At 42.5% G+C, this 25853-nt stretch overlaps 1 protein-coding gene across 5 annotated transcripts in view; it reads right to left on the reverse strand.

Annotated features, from left to right (window-relative positions):
- The window catches only part of ITCH (itchy E3 ubiquitin protein ligase), a 126407-nt gene that overhangs the window by 35258 nt on the left and 65296 nt on the right, over positions 1–25853 (reverse strand). For all 5 annotated transcript variants that reach the window (XM_070051924.1, XM_051846160.2, XM_070051923.1 and 2 more), the window contains 7 exons: positions 25365–25539; positions 21970–22039; positions 12121–12205; positions 10025–10153; positions 4509–4581; positions 3613–3684; positions 1444–1532 (listed from right to left, as the gene is read on the reverse strand). In XM_070051924.1, the coding sequence (XP_069908025.1) occupies positions 1444–1532; positions 3613–3684; positions 4509–4581; positions 10025–10153; positions 12121–12205; positions 21970–22039; positions 25365–25539 (693 nt within the window). The remainder of the gene's footprint in view (positions 1–1443; positions 1533–3612; positions 3685–4508; positions 4582–10024; positions 10154–12120; positions 12206–21969; positions 22040–25364; positions 25540–25853) is intronic.

Genomic DNA, 25853 nt, shown 5'->3' on the forward strand with positions numbered 1-25853 from the left:
TGCTAGCTTACTCCCCAGATGTCCACGGCCAGGAACTCAATCCAGTTCTCCCATGCAGATGGCAGGAACTCAATTACATGAGCCAGCACCACAGCCTCCCAGGGTCTGCATTAGCAGTAAGCTGCAGGAGCTGGCGTATGGAATGAAGGCATGCCTGCCCCCTGCAAATTCTAACCTGGGGTGACATACTGTTATGGGATAAGCAAAGTAGTTTCTTGCTTGAGGCTGTCTCCCAGGTTTTGAGTAAATGTTCAGATATGAAGCAGAATTGAGAATCTGAACTTCGAGTGGGTATTTGGTGAAGTGGTTAAGATGCCACTTGAGATGCCTGTATCCTGTATCAGAACACCTGGTTAGAGCCCCAGCTCCTTCACTTTGGATCCAGCTTCCTGCTAAGGGGTACCCTGGGTGACAGACTTGGGTCCCTGTCACCCCCGTAGGAGACCCAGACTAAGTTTTGTGTTCCTGGCTCTGGCCTGGCCCAGCCCTGGCTACTGCAGGCATTTGGGGAGTGAACTAGGAGATGGAAGATCCCTCTTCTTTCTCTGTCTCTCTGCCTTTCAAATAATGAGCAAATAAACATAAAAATTAAAACAAATTAACACTTCAACTCGTATCTTACACAGTCTATATTTTCATGGATATTAACTCTGTTGGGAACCAAGAAACTATTGTTTGTATCAGTGTACATAGTGTATTACTGGGGAAAATACTGGGATTACTATAGGGCTTGTGTGCTCTGCAACATTAGGGGGTTGACTGAACACTGTTTACTATAAATGATGCAAAGCTTGTATCCAGGCTCTACAATTTATTGCGTGCCTTAGGTGACTCTCTAAACCTTTGAATCACTGACAGAATTCCATCTCACAGGGTTATCCTGAGGATTAACTGAGTGATGTGGGTGAAATTGATTAGTGGTAACTTTGAAAGTGCCGAATTGGCCAGCGCTGCGGCTCACTTGGCTAATCCTCTGCCTGTGGCGCTGGCACCCTGGGTTCTAGTCCCAGTTGGGGCACCGGATTCTGTCCCGGTTGCTCCTCTTCCAGGCCAGCTCTCTGCTGTGGCTCGGGAGGGCAGTGGAGGATGGCCCAAGTGCTTGGGCCCTGCACCCGTGTGGGAAACCAGGAGAAGCATCTGGCTCCTGGCTTCAGATTGATGCAGCGTGCTGGCCATAGCGGCCATTTGGGGGGGTGAACCAACGGAAGGAAGATCTTTCTCTCTGTCTCTCTCTCACTAACTGCCTGTCAAAAAAAAAAAAAAAAAAAAAAAAAAGCTGAATTAATGTTTGTTGAAATTCCTCAGCTGCAGCAAATTGAAAACAAAATAATTTGCTACATTTCATTTTCCTAAAATATAAAATTGAGAAAATACTTGCAAGCAAAGTGTAATGATACCTTTGGAGGAAAGGAACTAAGTTCTGAGTACTCATATTATCACTACCTTGCTACACCTCCATAATCTAAACCTTCTTCTCCTGGAAAAATCACCCACAAACGTCTTCGCAGATCTTGGGGACTGAAGCTCATTATCTATAAAACAGTAAAGTAAAAAAATTGATGAAAGCAATTGTGGAAACACCATTCTACCACTTTCAGGTTTGATATCTCCTTTCTTATAAGTTACATAAATTCCCCATGACATAAAATGGTATTAATAATCTAAAATAGTATTTATGGTCTTAGTCAATACCACACATACAAAAATAACACTTCATTAATATTTTATATATTATACATACCTCTATGTTTACATAGTTCATACACATATAATTTTTCTTTTTAAAGATGCTACTATTGACCTATAAATTTACCTATATCAATTGCTTAGAGCACAGTTATTGTGGGCATGGCCATGGTTTAGGGGTTTATTTAGGTGGGTTCTGGATTTTGATTGGTTTTGTTCTGTTAGGTTAGGTTTTGGTCAGGGTATACAAAATAGCCAACTGGCTAACCTGGAAATGAAAATCAGTTCATTTTGGAAATTCATTTTCAGCGACAACTTTTAAGTACTTGGAAAAACTAATTAAATATAGGTAGTTAACAGGATCATCCATATATTTACGGAATACCATTATTGAGCTACAATGGATATGTCATTTGGTTTCTCTCTTTGTAAAACTATTTACCCAAATGCTCTTTAAAATGATGCAAGAGCCTAGAGGAGAAGTTGATACAATGCCTGTACTTTATCAGAATGAACTATTGATTTTAAATATCCAGATATAATCAGTAAGTAAGCTGTTCATGCCAGTGTTTTCTCAGTTCCCCTACAAAGATTTTTTTAAGTAAGTATTTTGGCACCATTTGGTCTGTAATTCTGCAAAATTTTTCAAGTTACAAAAGTCAAAACATAAAGGAACAGTTTAATCATATTTAACAACTTTTCAGCACTGCTACCACCAAGTAATGTTCCAATAAACTGGCTGAAAAGAGGCTGACTATTCAGTGATGAAAGTGTGGTTATGAATATGAAAATCAGAAATGGGCAAGGACTGGGGTGGGTAATTGGCCTTGGAGACTTAAATCAGAACAAGGGAATGACTCATAATTCTCTAAATGGCCCCAGTCAAGCTCCAACTCCCACTAAAAAGCTGTCTGCTCCTACACAGCAGGAAGCCAAGTGGTTTTTCCCTTTAATATTAATAATTGAGGTCCCATGAGAAAATGAAATAACTGTTTTGAAAGCGATTTGGAACTGTCAACTATTATAATCTCTCTTTTCTGCATTAATTTGGTACTTTTTAAAGCTATGGCTACTATAATATCAAAAATGCTTTAAAAAAATCAAATCCACACCTAGCCACAAAAAAAGGACTATCCTGATGTTTTAATTTTTTCTGTAACACACCACTTAATGTTCAGTTGTACTTGGTTGTTAGTGATATTTGCAAAATAAAGGTGGAGTGTATTAACTCTGGTTCTGAGGGCAAGTGAAACAATTTGCTGACTACTTCAAAAACACATGTATCTTTTTAAGCATACTGTCATTAATTTCTTTCCCACATTAAAATCTTTTCAAAATTATAAAAGTAACATATACTTCTTATAAAAATCTAGTAACATGTAAGCATAAAAACTTTCTACCTGTTCCACACTGTTCAGACAGGAATTTCCAGACCTTTGCCTCCTGAAGGTCCATTTTATTACTTGTACAAGTGTACTTTAAAAGGTTTGTGGAAAAATGAGAATAAAAGATAAGTTTATTTTGATGTAAGTAGCTTCAAAATCATGCATACAGGGTCTTCAAAAATACCATGGAAAATGCATATTATGAAAAAACTATGCAAAGCTTTCAAAATTTTTTGCCCTAAAATGAATTTACCTTTTAATTTCCACAAACTTTCTAAAATACTCTCATATCTATTTCAGATAAAATGCTTAGAATCTTAGAAACAGAAACTCAAAACCCACTCATCATTTTGTTATTGATATTCAAAAGCAAAACACACACACACTCCACTATCTGCATGTTCCTAAATATTAAGAATTAAGGCAATGAGATTAGACTTAAAATTTGAACACCTCCCAGCTTAAACTCCAAAATAAACTTCTAACCTCAAATGGAGGTGCTAGTAACAGTTATGTGGAAAACTATTGAGTTAATCAGTACCTGTTGAAAGGAATCCTCAAACAACGTTTTTCTGGTCACTGTAATCTTTATGTGCTGTGGCATGGCCAGTTGCTGAAATATAAGAATTACTTAAGTCACTCTCACCATTAAAATGGCCTATTAAAAAAACCAAAAGAGGAAGTTGTACTTTACCTTTATTTACAGGAACAGACTAGACATATGAATTTATATTTAATAAGAGTGAACAAATGCAGTTGTGAGAATTCATTCTAATTACAGATTATCGGATAAGAAACAAGAAAAAAACAAGATCTCATATGCTCAGTTCTTACTTAATGAAATAAAAATTTTTATTTTCAAAAAGCCAACTCAAATGCTTCTTGTTCACATGGGCCCATTTAATTACAAAAGTTTGAAGTTTAAAATTAGTTATCATAACACTTTAATACATTCAAGGTATTATCCATAAAGAAACCATTAATTCAAGTGAGTGTTTATTATTTGTAAGAAGTAGTTGATCATATCCGGAAGCACTGTGAATATAATGTACATGTGTGCATATGTTCATGTATGTTTGAAGATATAGGTATCAAAGTCATTTATACGAAATGCTACCTAGGAAACTACTTGGTTACAACTTACATATCAGAGAATGTTTTATGTTTGAAGATTTCGGCAACATGAAAGTAATGGATTCTGAGGAAAAAATGGCAATGTCTTTACTTTTAAGCTTAAACTTCTAGACAGCAAAAAAGCCACAAATCACCCAACTGATAATTCAGTTTTAATAATTTGATCAAAAAGAGAAGAAAGAGATCCTAATGCTCCTCATTTTACCTGTTTTTATGAGTTAATATTTTCAGCAATCACCATGTTATATATATATATCAAATAACAAAGGAAAGGGAGTGTAGAGATATAGTCCCAATACTAACCTGACACCAGAACCGGAAATACTGAACCTTTGCTTTGAAGTCCCGAACATAGGCTATCTGTGGCCCATTGTCTCTAAGGAAGAACAAAGGTTAATGTGACATTTATGAGGGGGCCTTCAAAAATTTCCTAGAAAATTTGTATTATGAAACTGTGGGGCTAGCATTATGGCACAGTGGGTTAAAGCATTGGCCTGCAGCACAGGCAACCCAAATGGGCACCACTTCAAGTCTCAGCTGCTCTACTTCTGATCCAGCTCCCTGCTAATGTGCCTGGGAAAGCAGCAGAGGATGGTGTAAGTCCTTAGGCCCCTGCACCCATGTGGGAGACCCAGAAGAAGTTCCTGGTCCCTGGCTTCAGATTGGCTCACTTCTGGCTGTTGCAGTAACCTGGGGAGTGAACCAGCAGGTAGAAGATCTCTCTGTCTCTACCTCCCACTTTCAAATAAATAAAATAGATCTTCCAAGCACCCCCCAAAATGAGTATGTTAAAAAAAAAAAAAAAAAACCTGTATGGATTTCAAAGAAATTTTGCACCAAAATAAACTTTCCCTTAATTCCATTTTCCACAAATTTTCTGAAATACCCACCTATCTATTTGTAAAAGATACTGCTCAAGGAAAGTAAAATATCATAATTAGCTCAGTACTCAGTAGTCAAATACACAAATACCTATATAATATATAGGTATTTATATAATATATTCCTAATACAAGGTATCCCTATGTTACAATATATTCCTATTACAACCTTTTTTAAATAAATTTCCATAGGATCATTTTTAAGTGAAAGAAAGATAAATCTAGAGGCCAGCACTGTGGCATATTGGGTAAAGCCGCGGCCTGAAGTGCCGGTATCCCATATAGGTGCCAGTTTGAGTACTGGCTGCTCCACATCCAATCCAGCTCTCTGCTATGACCTGGGAAAGCAGTAGAAGATGGCCTAAGTCCTTGGGGCCCTGCAATGGCCTGGGAGACCCGGAAGAAGCTCCTGGCTCCTGGGTTCAGATCAGCACAGCTCTGGCCGTTGTGGCCAACTGGGGAATGAACAGCAGATAGAAGACCTCATTCTCTCTTTCTGCCTCTCCTCTCTTTGTGTAACTCTGACTTTCAATTTTTTTTTTTTTTTTTTTTTTTTTTTTAACAGAGAGAAAGGTCTTCCTTTTTACTGTTGATTCACCCTCCAATGGCCGCTGTGGCTGGTGCGCTGCGGCCAGCGCACCACGCTAATCCGAAGCCAGGAGCCAGGTGCCTCTCCTGGTCTCCTATGTGGGTGCAGGGCCCAAGGACCTGGGCCATCCTCCACTGCCCTCCTGGGCCACAGCAGAGAGCTGGACTAGAAGAGAAACAACTGGGACAGAATCTGGTACCCCGACTGGGCCTAGAACCCGCGGTGCCTGTACCGCAGCTGGAGGATTAGCCTATTGAGCCACGGCACCGGCTTAAATAAATAAATCTTTAAAAAAACAAAGATAAATTTCAGGGTCTTATCATTTTATTTCAGAACAGCTTTAAATTTACAAAACAAAAATTATCAAGCAGTAATACAAAGAGTTCCCAAATAACTGAAGAAATAAATTTTGATCTTATTGAAGGATTATTGTGAGATTTTTCTCTTTTATGCGGCCAAAACTAACAGGACTATGTATAGTAGGTTCCATCTGAGAATACAGTCTATCCCAACACCCATTCTCTCCTATCCTAAAGTAAGATTTCAGATACACAACTGGGCAGGTTTCTACCCAGGATAAGGATTATTTCTTAGTCGTGTGACTTAAGTCTGGCAAATGAGCTCTAAGTGGAAGTATTATATGGAACTTTCAGGAAGGTTCTTTTGAAGAGCACCAGATAGTTGAAAAGGGAATTTGTTTTCATTCCAATTTGCCCTTTCTCCATTGTCCAGCCTAGAATACAACTTTGATAACAGATTGCAGCACATGTCATGATGGTGAGGTGACACTGAGGATGAAGATCCTGCCCTGGGATCACAGAAGAAAAAGAAACTCAATTCACCGATGATTCCATGGGGCTTCCCAACTAGCCTTGGAATTCATACATCACTGGATTACCTGCTTTTCCGTTCCTTTTTTTTTTTTTTTTTAAGATTTATTTATTTATTTGAAAGTCTGAGTTAAACAGAGAGAGGAGAGGCAGCAACAGAAAGTTCTTCCATCTGCTGGTTCACTCCCCCAGATGGCTGCAACAGCCAGAGACATGCCAATCCGAAGCTAGGGCCAGAAGCTTCCTCCAGGTCTCCCACGCAGGTGCAGGGGCCCAAGGACTTGGGCCATCTTGCACTGCTTTCCCAGGCCACAGTAGAGAATTGGTTCGGAAGTGGAGCCGCCGGGACTTAAACCAGCGCCCATATGAGATGCCAGCACTGCAGGTGGCAGCTTTACCCGCCTATGCCACAGCACCAGCCCCTGCTTTTCCTCTTGGACTTTTTATTTCATTTTCTAAATGTTCAATGTATTTCAGTGGAGAAACAACTGATTTTACTTAGGATTTTCTGTACACACAATTACATTATCAAAGTGAAAAAACAAAAGATAGCTTTACTTCTTCCTTCTCTATCTTTTATTTTTCTTAGCTCATTTCAGCAGCAAGGACTACCAACACAATGCTGAATGGGAGTAGAGACAGTAGACAGCCTTGTCTTACTTGTGATTTTGCGGAGTTACTTCATCATTAAGTATGAAGGGGCTGATGTGCAGACTCCCCATCTCTGCCCCCAGCATCCACATCAGAGGACCAGTTTGAGTCTCAGATGCTCCTCTTTCTTTCCTTCTTTCCTTTTCTTCCTTTGCTTCCTTCCTTCCTTTCCCCCTCCCTCCCTCCCTTTCTCTTTCCTTCCTTATTTTCTTTTAAAGGACTAATCTATTTATTTGAATGACACAGTGACCCAGAGACAAGAAAGGGAGAGACAGAGAATGGGACCTTCCATCTGCTGGTTCACTCCCCAAATGGCCTCAACGGCCAACACTGGGCTGATCCAGGAGACGGAGTTTCTGTCAGGTCTCTACGTGGGTGCAGGGGTCCAAGCACTTGGGCCATTTTCCCTTGCTTTCCCAGGCACAGCAGCAGAGAGCTAGATCAAACTGGAGTTGCTGGGACTTGAACCCACACCCATATGGGATGCTGTCACCACCTGCAGCAGCTTTACCCACTACACCACAGTGCTGTCCCCTAGCTTCTCTGCTCTTGATCCAGCTCCCAGCTAATGTGCCTGGGAAAGCAGCAGAGGATGGCCCAAGTGTTTGAGTTCCATTTGAGAGACCAGGATGGGAGTTCCTGGCTCCTGGTTTGGGCTTAGCTGAGCCCCAATCCATGGGGCCATTTAGGGAGTGAGCAGAGAAGAGAGATCTTCTATCTGCTGGTTCACTCCGCGAAGGACTGCAATAGCTGGGGCTGGGGCAGGCCAAAGTTTCCTACTTACATGGGAAGCAGGGAACAAATATTTGGGCCATCTTTTCTACTCTCCAAGGTGTATTAGCAGGAAATTGGATGGGAAGTAAAGCAGCCAGAACTTGAATTTGTATGCTGATATGGAATTCTGGCATTACAAATGGCAGCTTAAACCACTGTATCACAGTGCTGGTCTGTTACTGGTGTACATACTTATATAATAAGTATAATATAATTATACTTTCACTGTCATTTTACAGTGTACTTTTAAAAAAAATTTTATTTATTTATTTAATTGAAAGACAGTTACAGAGAGAGGTAGCGACAGAGAGAGAAAGAGGTCTTCCATCTGGTGGTTCATTCCTCAAATGGCTGCAACGGCTGGAGTTGAGCTGAACCAAAGCCAGGTGCCAGGACCTTCTTCTGGGTCTTCCACATGGGTGTGGGGGCCCAAGCACTTGGGCCATCTTCTACTACTTTCCTAGGCAGAGAGCTGGATTGGAAGTGGAGCAGCCAGGACTTGAACCAGTGCCCAAATGGAATGTCGGCACTGCCTGCCAGAGCTTTAACCCGCTGCGCAACAGCACTGGCCCCTACAGTGTACTTCTCTTTTTTTTTGAAAGGCAGAATGGACAGAGAGAAAGAGAGACAGAGAGAAAGGTCTTCCTTTTTCTGTTGGTTCACCCCTCAATGGCCGCTGCGGCCGGCGCACCGCGCTGATCCGATGGCAGGAGCCAGGTGCCTCTCCCAGTCTCCCATGTGGGTGCAGGGCCCAAGGACTTGGGCCATCCTCCACTGCACTCCTGGGCCACAGCAAAGAGCTGGACTGGAAGAGGAGCAACCGGGACAGAATCTGGCGCCCTGACCGGGACTAGAACACGGTGTGCTGGAACTGCAGGCGGAGGATTAGCCTATTGAGCTGCGGCGCTGGCCACAGTGTACTTCTAAAAACATTTTTGCTATTAAATAGTATGTTATGGAGGCGGGTATAGTGGCTAAAGACACTGCCTGAGATGCTGGGATTCAATATGGGCCCTGATTCATGTTCCACCTGCTCCACCTCTAATCCAGTTCCCCGCTAAAGGCCTTGGAAAAGCAGAAGATTGTCCCAAGTGTTTGGATCAATTGCCACCAATGTGAAAGATCCAGATGAAGTTCCTGGCTTTGGCCTGGCCCAGAACTGCCTGTTTTGCCTATCTGGAGAGTGAAACAGAAAATAGAACATGGCTCCTTCTCTGTCGCTCTGTTCTGTCTCTGTAACTCTTTGAAAATAAATAAATAAATAGTATGCTATAACAAACTTGCAGCAGCCTGATATATCTCATGGTTACCCATCTCTCTCTCTTTTTTTAATTTATTTATTTGAAAGAGTTACAGAGAGAGGCAGAGAGAGAGAGAGGAGGACTTCCACCCACTGGTTCACGCCCCACAAGACTGAAATGTCCAAAGCTGAGCTGATCCAAAGCCAGGAGCCAGGAGTTTCCTCTGGGTCTCCCACACCACTGCAGGGGCCCAAGCACTTGGGCCATCTTCTGCTGCTTTCCCAGGCCATAGCAGAGAGCTAGATTGGAAGTGGAGTAGCCCAGACTCGAACTGGCACCCATATGGGATGCCAGCATTGTGGGCCAGGGCTTTCACTCACTGCACCACAGTGCCAGTCCCATACCACATCTCTTGAATATATCATTTTCTCTTGTGTTCGAATTAATCTTGTGCTGTTCCATCACATCAAGTCCTCAAGAGCAACAGATTATACCAAAATACGCATGCGCGTACGTACACACACACGCGATGTAGCCTGGGTTTATTTTAGGCTATATCATCTTGATTTGTGTATGTGTACTCTCTGATGCTTACAGAAGGACAAAATCACCTAACAACCCATTTCTGAGAACATATCCTCCTCCTCAAGTGATGCATATCTATATACATAGAAATCTTAAACCTCAACAATAAAATATAAAATAAACTGATTTAAAAATAGATGACTTAGCAAACTTAGTCAAACTGGTAAGTCAACTCAAGAAACAGTAAGACATCCATTCCTTGTTAACGCATATATTTACATCAAAAATGAAGAAATTAATTTTAATCTACAATGTTTAAAAAACTTACAGGGCAGATTTTCCTGTGCGAGGATCTATATAGGTAGTTGTTCTTCTATTATGGTCCACAAAATATGGAATTCCATCCACTGTGAATCTCATTTCCCAACCTTCAGGTAAGGGCTTTTCATTTAATTGACTACAAAAAAAGGGAAAAAACACATTCAAGGGTTGCTCGTTTACCCAGTATAGAAGCTAAAAATATCCATACAGATAGCAGAACTCTTTTAGAAAATGATTTAGTCTAGTATCTTCAGTTGTGTTGTAGATATCCTACAAACACATTAAAGTTATCATTAAAACCAAAGACCACTCAGTCTATTTTCTACAGAGCCTATGTTCTCCATCTACCTAATAACCCAACCTAAACATCTCAGGGTAATGAAGCTCTGCCTATTCTGCTGCAGAAGTCTTCACATTCATCTCCATTTTCAAACCCCAACAACATCCCTATTCTGTCTTTGTCTTAAAAAAAAAAAAAAAGTTTATTAAAGGGGTTGGCACTGTGGCATAGTAGGCCAAACCTCCACATGTAGCACCAGCATCCCATATGGGCACCAGTTCAAGTCCTGGCTGCTCTACTTCCCATCCCGCTCTCTGCTATGACCTGGGAAAGCAGTGGAGGATGGCAAGTCCTTGGGCCCCTGTACCTGTGTGGGAGACTTGGAACAAACTCCAGGCTTCTGGCTTTAGATCAGCCCAGTTCTGGCAATTGGAGCTATTTGGGGAGTGAACCAGTAGACGGAAGACCTCCCTCTCGCTCTCTGGCTCTCACTCTCTCGCTCGCTCGCTCTCTGCCTCTCTGTAACTCTGCCTTTAAATGAATAAATCTTTAGATTTATTAACTTACTTGAAAGGCAGAGTTCCAGAAAGAGAACAGTGACAAAGAGATCTTCCTTCCATCCATCTGCTGGTTCACTCTCCAAATGGTTGCAATGGCTGGGCTAGGCAAAAGCCAGGAGCCAGGAAGCTCATCTGGATCTCCCACACGGGTGGCAGGGGACCTAAGAATTTGAGCCATATTGTGCGGCTTTCCCAGGTGTATTATCAGGGAACTGTACTGAAAGTGGAGATGCTGGCAGGCCTTGAACTGGCATCCATATGGGATGCTGGCACTGCAAGGCAGCAGCTTAACCCACCATACCACAGTGGGATGGGGGTAGTCATTTGGCACAGCAATTAAGATGCTTCTTAGGATGCCAGTATCCTATACTGCAGTGTCTGGGTTCAAGTTCCAGCTCTATTTGAGACTCCAGCTTCCTATGAATAAGCACCCTGGGGGGTAATAGGTGATAGCTAAAGTAGTTGGGGTTCCTTTCACCCATGTGGGAGACCTGGGTTGACCTCCCAGGTCCTAGCTTTGGCTTGGCCCAGACCCAACTATTCCAGGCATTTAGGAAATAAAATCAGCATATGGGAGTTCTGTCTCTCCCTTTCTCTCAAATTAATAAATAAATAATTTCGGGGCGGGTAATACCCTTGCCAGCATCCCATATGGGCATTTGTTTGAGACCTGGCTGCTCTACTTCAAATCCAGCTCTCTGCTATGGCCTGGGAAAGCAGCAGAGGATAGCCCAAGTCGTTGGGCCCCTGCACCCACATGGGAGACCTGGAGGAAACGCCTGGCTCCTGGCTTCAGATCAGCGCAGCTCCGGCCATGCGGCCAATTGTGGAGTGAACCATCGGATGGAAGCTCGCTCTCTTGCTCGCTCGCTCTCTCTGCCACTCCTCTCTGTTTAACTCTGACTTTCAAATAAATAAATCTTTAAAAATAAAAAAATAAATAATTTTAAAAAGTTAATCAAAAGCAATAATCTCATCTCACTAATAATATATATGTGAATATTTTAAATACATTATTGTATTTTTATATACCAATGTATCAATGAGTTTTTTTGTATGCTGTCAAGAAACCTCCCAAGCCCCTCATTATATGAAAGTAATAGTATAATTTTTTTCTCTCTCCAAAGCATGTATGTTACAGTTTAATGCCTTCTGAAAAAGAATATGCAAATTTGATCCTCTTTGTAACTTAGAAATAACATAATCTTTATGATGTTAAATATATATATATATATACACACACTGGTAACTAAAAGTTCTTACCCTTGACTTCGGGGGTCTTCCCATTGTGTAATTCGAGTGTTATGGTTGACAAAATACACTCTGCCATTGCTGTCAGTTCTCTTCTCTTTATTAAAAATAACAACAACAAAAGCATTAACATTGGCATAGTCTTTTTCCTCAAATTAAAACAAAATGAGCTGAGTTTGCCAATTTCTCATTATTTTCTTGGGTTTATAGTTTTTAAATCATTGATTTTTTAAAAGATTTATCACTTGATTATTAAACACACACGCTTACCTAACTTTAGAGAAACATCATTTTATTCTAGATGTTGAGTTGAGTTACTATACAATGTGCTGCCAACTGAGTCTTTTTGCTCAATCCAACAAAAACAATAACTTTTACTCAGCTTTTCACACATTTCATTTTATTCTTGCCACTATGAGGTAGGTGGTTTTATTTTATCCTGAAGATAAGAAAATTCAGATTAAATGATCTACTCAAAATCTTAGAATTAAATAGCAGAGATAAGAGAGAAACTCGGCCGGCGCCACGGCTCACTAGGCTAATCCTCCGCCTAGCGGCGCCGGCACACCGGGTTCTAGTCCCGGTCGGGGCGCCGGATTCTGTCCCGGTTGCCCCTCTTCCAGGCCAGCCCTCTGCTGTGGCCAGGGAGTGCAGTGGAGGATGGCCCAGGTGCTTGGGCCCTGCACCCCATGGGAGACCAGGAAAAGCACCTGGCTCCTGGCTCCTGGCTCCTGCCATCGGATCAGCGCGGTGCGCCGGCCGCAGCGCGCCGGCCACGGCGGCCATTGGAGGGTGAACCAACGGCAAAGGAAGACCTTTCTCTCTGTCTCTCTCTCTCTCTGTCCACTCTGCCTGTCAAAAAAAAAAAAAAAAAAAAAAGAGAGAGAAACTCAGGTGTCCATTTAGGGTTATCCTCCATCTGCTGGTTCACTCCCCAAATGGCCTCATCAGCTGGGGCTGGGCCACGCCAAAGCCAGGAGCCAGGAGCTTCTTCTAGTTCTCCCATATGGGTACAAGGGCCCAAGTACTTGGGTTATTTTCCACTGTTTTGTCAAGTGCATTAGCAGGGATCTGAATCAGAAGTGGAGCAGCCAGAACTTGAACCAGCACTCATGAGGGATGCTGGCAACACAGGCAGGCTTATCTTTCCATGTGACAGGGCAGGCCCAGGATATCATTTCTTTTAATAGCCAAGGCAAACATCTTTGAAGTTTTAATATTAAGTTCTGTTATCTCTGTTCCACTGTCAAGTAATTCTTCACAAGATGGAACTCTTCTTATATTTGAATTTTTAATTTAGCCAACATGTCTCAAAATTAATAATTAATGTATTACAGATTAAATAATGAATTCAAATTTAACAAGTATACTTTCTGAAATTAGCAATTTTCAAACAAGTTTAATTGCATGTTGACAAAACTAATTTTTATATTCTGGTTTGAAAAATTGGTATCTAATTTTCTAATAACATTTATTTAGATCCCTAAGATCTTTCTTTAAGCTAGATACTATAGGAAGTGTCTTAAGCCAAATTATACCTTGCCAAGTTACTATTTCCTACATCGTTTGCATGATTTCAAATACTAGTGATGTTATAGGTTATAAAGAACGTTCTAGTGAGTATTATGAATCACTCTTGACATCTCAACTACTATCTAAATCAGCTGAGCCTAAAACGGAAATAGAATTCCAGATATGCTGGGGCTGGCACTGTGGCTTAGTGGGTTAAGCCTCTGTCTACAGCACAAGCATCCCAATGGGCAGTGGTTTGAATCCCAGCTACTCCACTTCTGATTCATTTCCCTGCTAATGCTCCTGGGAAAGCAGTGGATGGTCAAGTGCTTCGGCCCTGGCACCCACCTGGGAGACCCAGATGAAGCTCCAGGTTCCTGGTTGTGTTCTGGCCAAGGCTTGGTGGTTGTGGGCATTCAGGGAGCAAACCAGAGGATAGAAGATCTCCCCCATGCTCCCCTGATAATTTGGACTTTCAAATAAATAAATAAATCTTAAAAAAAAAAAAAAAAGGAATTCCAGGCTTGCATAACATCCAGAAAAATGGAACTCTGCATCTCTTTATAGACCTTGAATATTAACTAGACTTTTGTGCTCAAGGTATTCTGGACACAGAGACTTGTCACCAACTCTACGGTTGTCTTAAAGCAAAAAGAGCACACATAGTGCCACAGTTTATACTTGCAACATGGCGAAAAGGCAAGTTCATGTCTTGGTAGTTATAGTGAATTTTTTTTTTTTTTTTTTTTTTTTTTACAGGCAGAGTGGACAGTGAGAGAGAGAGAGACAGAGAGAAAGGTCTTCCTTTTGCCGTTGGTTCACCCTCCAATGGCCGCCGCGACTGGCGCGCTGCAGCCAGCGCACCGTGCTGATCCGAAGGTAGGAGCCAGGTGCTTCTCCTGGTCTCCCATGGGGTGCAGGGCCCAAGCACTTGGGCCATCCTCCACTGCCTTCCCAGGCCACAGCAGAGAGCTGGCCTGGAAGAGGGGCAACCGGGACAGAATCTGGCACCCCGACCGGGACTAGAATCCGGTGTGCTGGCGCCACTAGGTGGAGATTTAGCCTATTGAGCCGCGGTGCCAGCCAATAGTGAATTTTTTAAATCTGCAAATCTAAAACTGTCTTTCTTATTTAAAAATATGTATTCAAATAGGCTGGCGCCATGGCTCACTAGGCTAATCCTCCGCCGGCACACCGGGTTCTAGTCCCGGTCGGGGCGCCGGATTCTGTCCCGGTTGCCCCTCTTCCAGGCCAGCTCTCTGCTGTGGTCAGGGAGTGCAGTGGAGGATGGCCCAAGTGCTTGGGCCCTGCACCCCATGGGAGACCAGGAGAAGTACCTGGCTCCTGCCATTGGATCAGCGCGGTGTGCTAGCTGCAGCATGCCGGCCACAGCGGCCATTGGAGGGTGAACCAACGGCAAAGGAAGACCTTTCTCTCTGTCTCTCTCTCTCACTGTCCACTCTGCCTGTCAAAAAAAAAAAAAAAAAAAAGTATTCAAATAATCTGTTAATTTTTATAACCTAAAAACATTCCCTAAGTGCATAGCTGAAAATATAGTCATCTTTTAAAAAACTCTTTTCTTTTTTAAACTAATTAATTAATTAATTTGAAAGTAAGAATTACACACAGAAGAGACAGACAGAATCTTCCATCTGCTGGTTCACTCCCCATATGGCTACTACAGCCAGGGCTGGGCCAGGACAAAATCAGGAGCCAGGAGCTTCATCTGGGTCTCCCGCGTGGCTGCAAGGGCCCAAGCCCTTGAGCCAACCTCTGCTGCTTTTCCAGGTGCTTAGAATGAAGATGGATTGGAAGTGGAGCAGCTGGGAGTCCACCGGTGCCCATATGGGATGCCGGTGCTATAGGCAGAGGCTTTACCTGTTATGCAACAGTGTCATCCCCAGTACTTATTTTCATTTATTTGAAAAGGTAGAGAGTGAGAGAGATCTCTTCCATCTACTTGTTCACTCCCTAGATGTCCACAGCAGCTAGGGGTAGGCCAGGCCAAAGCCAGAAAGCTGGAACTGCATCTAGGTCCTTCATGTGTAGTGGGGAAAAGCATTTAAACTGGACAGAGTGCAGGGAGAACACTTGAGCTCATCTGCTGCTTCCCAGGATGCATTCTCAAAGAAGCTGAATCCGAAGTGGAGCAAAGGATATTCAAATTGGCACTCCAATATGGGACACAGGCATCACAAGTAGCAGCTTATGCCATTGTGTCACAATGTCTACTCCTATATTCATCTATTTCTGTCATGTAAATTTAGGCTTCAAGGCATGACGTTTTCCTTTCAGAAGCTAACACGAAGCAAGATAAAACTGACAGCAAATCTGGCTCCTATCTAAGTATATGCTGATGATATGAGCATTTCTTAGAAGACCTTATGAAAAACAGAAAATTTCATACGTAGACACACTTGCATGCTAAAGGCTTATCTACTTAATGAGAGGAGATACTGTGGCTATAGAACTGATTTCTTAGTTTGCTAGGGGAAAAAACCACATGATAAACAATACTGAAATTATTGAACATTAAATATGAATGCAAATCAGAGTACTCCTTGACTTGATGTTTAAATAGTAAAAATAGAAACTGATGGGCCTTATGCGTATTTTTTCATAGCAACCATGAAATGAGAAAACAGGGGCTGGCATTGTGGTGTATTGGGTGAGGCCATGGCCTGCACTGCCAGCACCCCATCTGAGCGCCAGTTTGAGTCCCAGCTGCTACACTTCCAATCCAGCTCCCTGCTAACGCACCTGGGAAGGGAGCAGAAGATGGTCCAAGTGACTGGACTCTTGCCACCCACGTGGCATACCTGACTTCGTTCTGTCCCAGCCTTGGCTGTTGTGACCATCTGAGGAGTAAACTAATGGATGGAAGATCTGTCTCTCCCTCTCTCTACAAAACTCAAACTTTCAAGTAAATAAATAATTCTTTAAAAGAAAATAAAAAAGAAAATGAGAAAATATCTTTATACCTGATGAGTAAAGCAGCTATAACAAAGCCCTATTAGACTATTATTGAACCAAAAGCATGTTCTCTAATCCCTATGAAATGCACGTGTGTTAAAAATTTTTTTCACTGTGAGCTTTTAAGATAGTAATGTTTAGTTTTACCATATAAAAACCTGACAAGGTCATGACATCATATTTAAATATGTATGGTGTCACAAAAATTATGCTGTCAGTCTCAGAATGAAAACACAGGCTGAGGCTGGCAAAAGCATCATGGGACATGTCAGTGAAGAATTAATAATATCCAAAGAATGGTCTGGGGGCCAGTGCTAGGGCGTAGTGGGTAAAGCTACCACCTGCAGGCCCGGCATCCCATATGAACTCTGGCTGCTACACTTCTGATCCAGCTCTCTGCTATGGTCTGGAGAAACTGTAGAAGACAGCCCAAATCCTTGGGCCCTTGCACCCACATGAGAGACCCAGAAGAAGTTCCTGGCTCCTGGCTTCAGATCAATTCAGCTCTGGCCATTGCGGTCATTTGGGGAGTGAACCAGTGGATGGAAGACCTCTCTTTCTGGCTCTACCTCATAACTCTGTCTTCCAAATAAAATAAATCTTAAGGGAAAAAAAAAAAAAAAGAAAAGAAAACATAGGCTGTAAGCTGGGATTCTATTTCCTGTGTCAATTCTGAAAGAATAAAAGGTACTGTCTGCTCATTTGTTGTGGTAGTAGTATTGTTACTGGCTCTACAAATAAGGCACATTCCACAAAGGCAGAGTCATAATGCAGTGCTCAGCCTGAGTAGAAGAATCACAAGATCATTTAGGAAGGGGTGTGAAATTTCAGGAGTGTGAAATCTAAAAATAAGCAGACTATAAAACAGCAGGGCAAGAAGCTAGAAGCCAAAATAAGCTGGGTCACCAGAGATAGTATTTTAGGAGAATATTGTTGTCTAACATATAAAATCAGAAAAATCCAGATAACAATATATACAGAAGACAAGGACCAGCCTGTAAGACAAGCTTTTCTAATAAAAGCAACACAGCCCACAGCTCAGACTTCTATAAACAGGAGGCAATATTTCCTACAGCCGTTCCAAAGGAGTAAAGCAGTCTGTATATGTATATGACCATGATCATGAACAGTTCCCAATTTTTCTGCAATAAAATCAAGAGGACAGGCGTGTTGGAGTTAAGCTATCATTTGGGATGTGCCTGCATCCCTCACTTTAGTGCTGGTTTGAATCCCAGCAATTGTGCTTCCAATCCAGCTTTCTGCTACTGCACCTTGAAAGACAGAAGATGACTCAATTACTTGGGTTCTTGCAACCTACATAGGAAACTAATAAAGAGCTCCTGACTTCAATCCGGCACAGCACTGGCGATTATAGCCATTAGGGGAATGAACCAGCAGACAGAAGATCTCTCTCTCTTTCCCTCCCTCCCTGGACCCCTACTCTTTCACTCTCACTTCAAATAAATAAATAAATCTCTTAAAATTTGGAGGATAAATACATGACCTTCAGATACATCCTATTAATTCTTCTCTAAAACAGAAATTCAGAAAATAAATCTGGGTAAACTAGGTATGTTTAGGAATGCAATGTGACAGAACAAGTTCAACAGCTCCTTTTGAGAACTGCTTCAGATCAACCACACCTGAATACTCTAGAGATACAACAGAGCCAGAAAACTCACATTCAGATCACTAGTCTTTTTTTTTTTTTTTTTGACAGGCAGAGTGGACAGTGAGAGAGAGAGAGACAGAGAGAAAGGTCTTCCCTTGCTGTTGGTTCACCCTCCAATGGCTGCCACGGCCGGCGCACCGCGCTGAAGATCACTAGTCTTTAGCAAAGACAGAAATTCTGCTGGTGCTGTGGTACAGCAGGTTAAGCTGCCGTCTGTAGCACCGGCATCCCCTAGGGCATCATGGCCTGGCTGCTCCACTTCAATACAGCTCCCTGTTAATGGCCTAGGAAAGCAGCGGAAGATGGCCCAGGTCCATGGGCCCCTGCACACAACTGGGAGACCTGGAAGAAGTTCCTAGCTCCTGACTTCAGTCTGACCCAGTCCTGGCCCTTGTGGCCATTTGGGGAGTTCATGAACCAGAAGGAAGATCTCTCTATCTCCTCTAAGTCTAACTTTCAATTAAATGAATAAATCTTAAAAAAAAAAAGACAGAAATTAATAACTTTCATATATCTACCCTTTAAGTATGGCCTAAGACATGTTTTATATTTTTAATTCAAAGGAGTGTTTTGAAGATGAATAATCTTAATGAAAGAATAAGATTTCTCAAGGGGGGGGGCATAAAGGAGAGGAGAGGTGCTATAAAGTCAGCATCATTTATTGCTCAGAATTTAATGTGTAATCTTGACACATTAATTTTTTTCTCCATGACTCAGGAGTGCTAGAATGATCTATCTTGGGCCGGCGCCGTGGCTCAATAGGCTAATCTTCCACCTTGCGGCGCCGGCACACCGGGTTCTAGTCCCGGTTGGGGCGCCAGATTCTGTCCCGGTTGCCCCTCTTCCAGGCCAGCTCTCTGCTATGGCCAGGGAGTGCAGTGGAGGATGGCCCAGGTGCTTGGGCCCTGCACCCCATGGGAGACCAGGAAAAGCACCTGGATCCTGGCTCCTGCCATCGGATCAGTGCGGTGCGCCGGCTGCAGCGGCGGCCATTGGAGGGTGAACCAACGGCAAAGGAAGACCTTTCTCTCTCTGTCTCTCTCTCTCACTGTCCACTCTGCCTGTCAAAAATAATAATAATAATAATAATAAAAAAAAGAATGATCTATCTTGGGGACCAATGTTTCCCAATAAGACTGTCTGGAAATACCACTCTCTGAATTTATCCCAATATTAGGTAACAGCTGCATTTTTAAGATAAAATTTGATCTGGTGCCACAATGGGCTTATTTTTTAAATCATATAACTGTTGGGCCATCTAAAAAAATTCTTTCATTTTGTCTGAAAAGCAGACAGAGTCCTGGCTGCTCCACTTCCAATCCAACTCCCTACTAATGTACCTGGGAAAGCAACGGAGGATAGCCCAAGACCTTGGGCCCCTGTACCCTCATAGGAGACCTGGAGGAAGCTCCTGGCTCTTAGCTTCAGCCTGGCCCAGCCCCAGCTGTTGAGGTCATGTGGGGAGTGAACCAGCAGGTGGAAAATTTTTTTTTCTCTCTGTAACTCTGCTTTTCAAATAAATAAATCTAAAAACCAGGAAACTGTGACAGGCTTCTGACTTTGAATAAGATACCATTTGGGGCCAATGCTGTGGAGCAGTGGTTTAAAGTCCCAGCTTGCAGTGCTGGCATCCCACATGGGCACTGGCTTGAGTCCTGGCTGCTCCACTTCTGATCCAGCTCTCTGCTATGGCCTGGGAAAGCAGTAGAAGATAGCCCAAGACCATGAGCCCCTGCATTTGTGTTGAAGACCTGGAAGAAGCTCCTGGCTCCTGGGTTTGGACTGGCCTAGCTCCAGCTGTTGCAGCCATTTGGGGAGTGAACCAGTGGATGGAAGACCTCTCTCTCTCTCTCTGTTTCTCCCTCTTTCAAATAAATAAAATACATATTAAAAAAAAAATAAGATGCCATTTGAGATGCATTTCAATGGGAGTGTTTAATTCTGAGTCACTGTTCCATTCCCAATTCCAGCTTCCTGCTAATACACACCCTAGGAGGCAGCAAATGATGGCTCAAGTACTGGATTGAGTTCTTGGCTTCTGGCTTTGGCCTGGCCCAGCCCTAGCTGTTTCTAGGATATGGGCAGTGAGCCAGCAGATGGGAGACCTCTATCTGTTTCCATCTCTCTCAACCTCTGCCTTTCAAATAAATAAATAAAAATGAATTAAAAATTAATAAACTAACATTGGTAAATGACTGTTAACTGCAAACCTTGTTAACTTTTCACCCTTTTTTTTTTAAAGGTTTATATATTTATTCAGAAAGAGTTACAGAGAGGAGAGAAGAGGGGAAGATGCTCCATCTGCTGGTTCATTCCCTCATGGTAGCAACACCAGCGTGGGGCTGGGCCAAAGCAGCCAGGAGCGTCATCAGGGTCTCCCACATGGATATGAGGGGCCCATCTAGGATGCCAGTGTCGCAGGGGTGGCTTTACCCACTACACCACAATGACCACACCAACTTTTCACCCTTTTTAAAGCTAAATTCATCATTGTAAAGATAAATTCTTTTTTTTTTTTTTTTTAAAAAGGACCCATTTTTATTTTATTCATTTGAAAGGTAGAGTTATAGAGAAAGAGAGATTTTCAATCTGGTGGTTAACTCCCCATTTAGCCAGGACAGGGCTGGGCCAGGCCAAAGCCAGGAGCTTTACCTAGGTCTCCCACATGGGTAAAGCAATCAAATACTTGAGCCATCTTGCACTGCTTTCCCAGGTGCATTAGCAGGGAGCAGAACTGGAAGTGGTGCCACCAAGATTTGAACTGGCACCCATTTGGATACCAGTATTGCAGGCAGAGCCTTAACCCACGGTGCCATAAAGGTGGCCCCTATGAATATATAATTCTTTCCATTTCTACCCCTTCTATAGATTCATGTAATCACTCCCACAATCAACTTATAAACTGTTCTATCATCACATAAGACTCCCCTCTTCTATTATTTCTGGTATTTACACTTTTCATGTACTCTGTCTCCTGACAACTATTAATCAGTTGTAGACCTCTAGTTTTGTCATTTTAGGAATGTTATATAAATTTAAACATACACTATATAATCCTTAGGGATTAGCTTTTTCACTAAGCATAATGTCCTGGATGAGCATCCAGATGGCTGTTACCAATAGACCATTCCCTTTTTAATGCTGAGTGATTGGTATTTTCAAACTTTAGAAATGAAAGTTTATTTTGGGGCTGGCGCCATGGCTCACCTGGCTAATCCTCCGCCTGTGGCACGGGCATCCCATATGGGCGCCGGGTTCTAGTCCCGGTTGCTCCTCTTCCAGTCCAGCTCTCTGCTGTGGCCCGGGAGGGCAGTGGAGGATGGCCCAGGTGCTTGCGCCCCTGCACCCCTGTGGGAGACCAGGAAGAAGCACCTGGCTCCTGGCTTCGGACTGGCGCAGCACTGACCATGGCAGCCATTTGGGGAGTGAACCAGCAGAAGGAAGACCTTTCTCTCTGTTTCTCTCTCTGTCTATAACTTTACTTGTCAAATAAATAAATAGATATTTTAAAAAGAAGTGATAATTCATTTTAATAGAAGTCAATTTAGAACATCTAGGGAACTTAATGCTCCTATGGCACCTTGAAATAAACTGATAAGCCCAAAATCTTCCTAGATATTCCCTAAAGCAACAGCAAAGAATCATCTATAAATACCTGATAAATAAAATGACATTCATTGTAAAAAAATAAATAAATGACTTACCCCAACCAGGTGGCAAAGGACCAAGGGGATCAAATTCTTTATTTTGTGATGTGGCAAACAAATCTTGATTCTAAAAATGGTGAAATAATTAAAAACTTTAAACATTATTTCAGAGCAACCTTATGAGTACTCATATGCATCTCCCGTACGTGTAAACGTAACATATTCTTACAGAGCAAGCACCTTAGCTAAGTGTCACATGGTTACCAATAAATGCCAATACTCTTCACTGTGGTAGAGTGTAGGCATTATCTAACACGTAAATTACTTGAAATTAAAATATACAAATAAAGAATCCTTACCTCCTAAATTACCAATTTTTCTTTGCTATACATTTTATATCAGTAATATAAAAATTAAAAAATATATCCCCCCCAAAGTTATTTATAATACCAGCACTAGGTTACCAGATGGCTGGGGGAAAAAAAAACCACCTTACATGTATATCTTGAAAGCAGGGCACAACTTGAATATGAGATATGCAAAGAACTGTGAGAAGGCAATTGAGGAAGCAGGAAGAGCAGGTTGTCCAGTGATTAAAAGAATCCCAACTAGAATATGTTAATGAGCCATAAACTATAGGGAAGGCTCAAAATTCTATTCACAATTATCACATTGTTGAATTAAAGCAAAGTAGGGGTCAACCTCTGGAAAAAGCGAAGCCAAAGTCCTACTGAATGTGCACAAGACTAATGAGTGTATTGTGGCGTAGGGGGCTAGGCCTCCATCTGTGACATGGGCATCCCATATGGACGTCAGTTCACATCCTGACTGCCCCTCTTCCTCTTCTGCTATGGCCTGAGAAAGCAGTATAAGATGGCTCAAGTGCTTGGGCCCCTGCACCCGCATGGGAGACCCGGAAGAAGCTCCTGGCTTCTGTCTTTGGACAGGCAAAGCTCAGGCTGTTATGGCCATTTGGGGAATGAACCAGTGGATGGAAGAACTTTTTCTCTCTTTCTCTCTCTGTAACTATCACTCAAATAAAAAAATCTTAAAAAAAAAAAAAAAAGTGGGGGGTCAGCGCTGTGATGCAGCAGGTAAAGCCGCTGCCTATAGCGCCCACATCCCATATGGGCACCAGTCAAGCCCTGGCTGCTCCACTTCTGATCCTGCTCCCTGCTAATGTGCCCAGAAAAGCAACAGAAAATGGCGCAAGTGTTTGGGTCCCTGCACCCATGTGGGAGACCCAGAGGAACCTCCTGGCTCCTGGCTTCAGATCAGCTTAGCGCTGGGCATTGTGGCCATTTGGGGAGTGTACCAGCAGATGGAAGATCTCTCTTTCTCTCTGTCACTCCCTTTCTCTTTGGAATTCAACCTTTCAAATAAAATAAATAAATCTTTAAAAAAAAAAAAAAAGTGAAGCTTCCCCCCTCCCTATCCCAGCAGGAACCTGCCTGTCAGGTTTTTTTTGTTTTGTTTATTTTATTTATTTGAAAAGAAGGGCGACAGTAACAGAGTATAAAAGACAGATCTTTGATCTGCTGGTTCACTCCCCAAATGTAGCCAACAGCCAGGACTAGGCCAGGCCAAAGGCATGAACCAAGAACTCCATCCATGTCTCCCATGTTGGTGGCAAGGACCCAAACCTGAGCCATTATCTGCTGCCTCCCCATACATATGCACAGGAAGCTGTGTTAGAAGCAGAGTAGCCAGGAATAAAACAGACACTCTGCCACAGGATGTAGGTGTTGCAGGTGGCAGCTTAATCCATTGTGCCTCAATACAGACCCCTAAGTCAGTACTTTTTAATTTAATTGAATGAATTTGTCCCAAACAGCATCCCTAGGTGCAGTCTGTGTACAAGCCTGCCCTCATTTTGTAACGCAGCAAAACCAAAATCTTGAATTTCCTCTGGTTTGAGGCAAGCGGGTTGGCGACAAGGATGCCCCACAAGTGGGTAGGCACCTAGTAGAGACATATTCCTGTCTCCTTTCATGACAAACCGTTTTGATATTTTTAAAATTTTTTTGAGAATTCTTTAAGACTCAAGCCTACCCCATTGGGTATCCCTGGACAGAAAAAAGCCACACACTGGGAACAATCATTACAGTGTCTCATCAGCCATTTCATTCTGAGGCTAAAAGTGCTTGGTATATGAGAGTATCTTACTTAGTAACTAGGTTCAGTGAAGTGGTGAATGAAGACTACTTAATATTCCTAATAAGCAGATTCGGCAACACACTACCACTATACCACTTCAATAGATGGTATTGAGAATGTTCAATTCTGGGGCCGGTACTGGGGAATACAAAGTTAAGCCTCCTCCTGCAGTGCTGGCATCCCATATGGGTGCTGGTTTGAGTCCTGGCTGCTCCACTTCCAATCCAGCTCCCTGCTAATGTGCCTGGGAATACAGTGGAAGATGTCCCCAGTGTTTGAGCCCCTGCACCCACATGAGAAACATGGAAGAAGCTCCTGGTTCCTGACTTTGGCCTGGCCCAGCTCTGGCGTTGTAGCCATTTGGGGAGTGAAGCAGTGGATAGAAGATCTGTCTCTCCCACTCTCTCACTCCATAATGCTGCCTTTCCAATAAATAAATAAATCTTAAAAAGAATGTTCAATTAATTCATATCAATTCATATATTTGGCTCTATTATAAGAACTAAAATAGGCTGTCTAAATTTTATGTAATATAGAATCACTCTATAACCAAAGAGCAAGAATTTCAGAAAATCAATCAGACTGTATGGATAGGAAAGGGGGAAAAAATGAACACAGGTAAAGCTGGTATTTAGCCCAGTGGTAAAGATGCCATATCAGAGTGCCTGGATTCAAATACCAAGTTCTAACTCCATTCGCTATTTCAGCTTTCTGCTAATGTGCACCCTAAGAGGAAACAGGCAATGGTTCAGTAATTGGGCCCCTGCTACGCACATGGGAAACCTGGACTAAGTTCTCAGCTTCCAGTTTCAGCCCAAAACAACCTTAGTAGGCATTTGGGGAGTAACTAGCAAATGAGAGCTCTCTCTGAAATAAATTTTTAAAAAAATAAAAGTTTAGGGACTGCAGCTGTGGCATAGTGGGAAAAAACCACCACCTGTGATGCCAGCATCCCATATACGCACTGGTTCGAGTCCCGGCTGCTCTACTTCAGATCCAGCTCTCTGCTATAGCCTGGGAAAGCAGAAGATGGTCCAAGTCCTTGGGCCCCTACACCCATGTGGGAGACCTGGAAGAAGCTCCTGGCTCCTGGCTCCTGGCTTCAGATAGGTGTAGCTCTGGCTATTGTGGCCATCTGGGGGGTGAATCAGAGGATGGAAAACCCCCTCCCATACTTCTCTCTCTCTGCCTCTGCACAACTTTGACTTTCAAATAAATAAATATTTGTTAAAAAATAAAATTTTTAAACCTGAATACTTTTATTAGTTTATTATATTAATAAACATGTTGCTCACCCCATAGATGAATCTCTGGTTAAACTGCTGCATTGCTCCTTGAAGTTGACTACGTTGTAGCTGCCACTGTTCATAGTTCCGGACAGATTCCAATGTTGGCCTCTGCCATGTTGTTGTTCTTGTGAAATGGTCAACGTAATAAATACGTCCCATGTTGTCAACCCGCCGTTCCCAGCTAAATTAAAAAAAAAAAAAAAAAAAAAAAAAAGCTAAAACAACAAATACTTATGAAACAGATATAAGATTTTACCTTGACAAACAATTTTTAAAGTGCCTGAAGGCCTCATACAAGTTTTTTTTTTATTTTTTATTTATTTTTTTTTTTTTTGACAGGCAGAGTGGACAGTGGGAGATAAACAGAGAGAAAGGTCTTCCTTTGCCGTTGGTTCACCCTCCAATGGCCGCCGTGGCTGGCGCGCAGCAGCCGGCACACCACACTGATCTGATGGCAGGAGCCAGGTGCTTTTCCTGGTCTCCCATGGGGTGCAG

Source organism: Oryctolagus cuniculus, chromosome 11 (assembly GCF_964237555.1).
Source record: "Oryctolagus cuniculus chromosome 11, mOryCun1.1, whole genome shotgun sequence".
In the NCBI taxonomy this organism is placed as follows: domain Eukaryota; kingdom Metazoa; phylum Chordata; class Mammalia; order Lagomorpha; family Leporidae; genus Oryctolagus; species Oryctolagus cuniculus.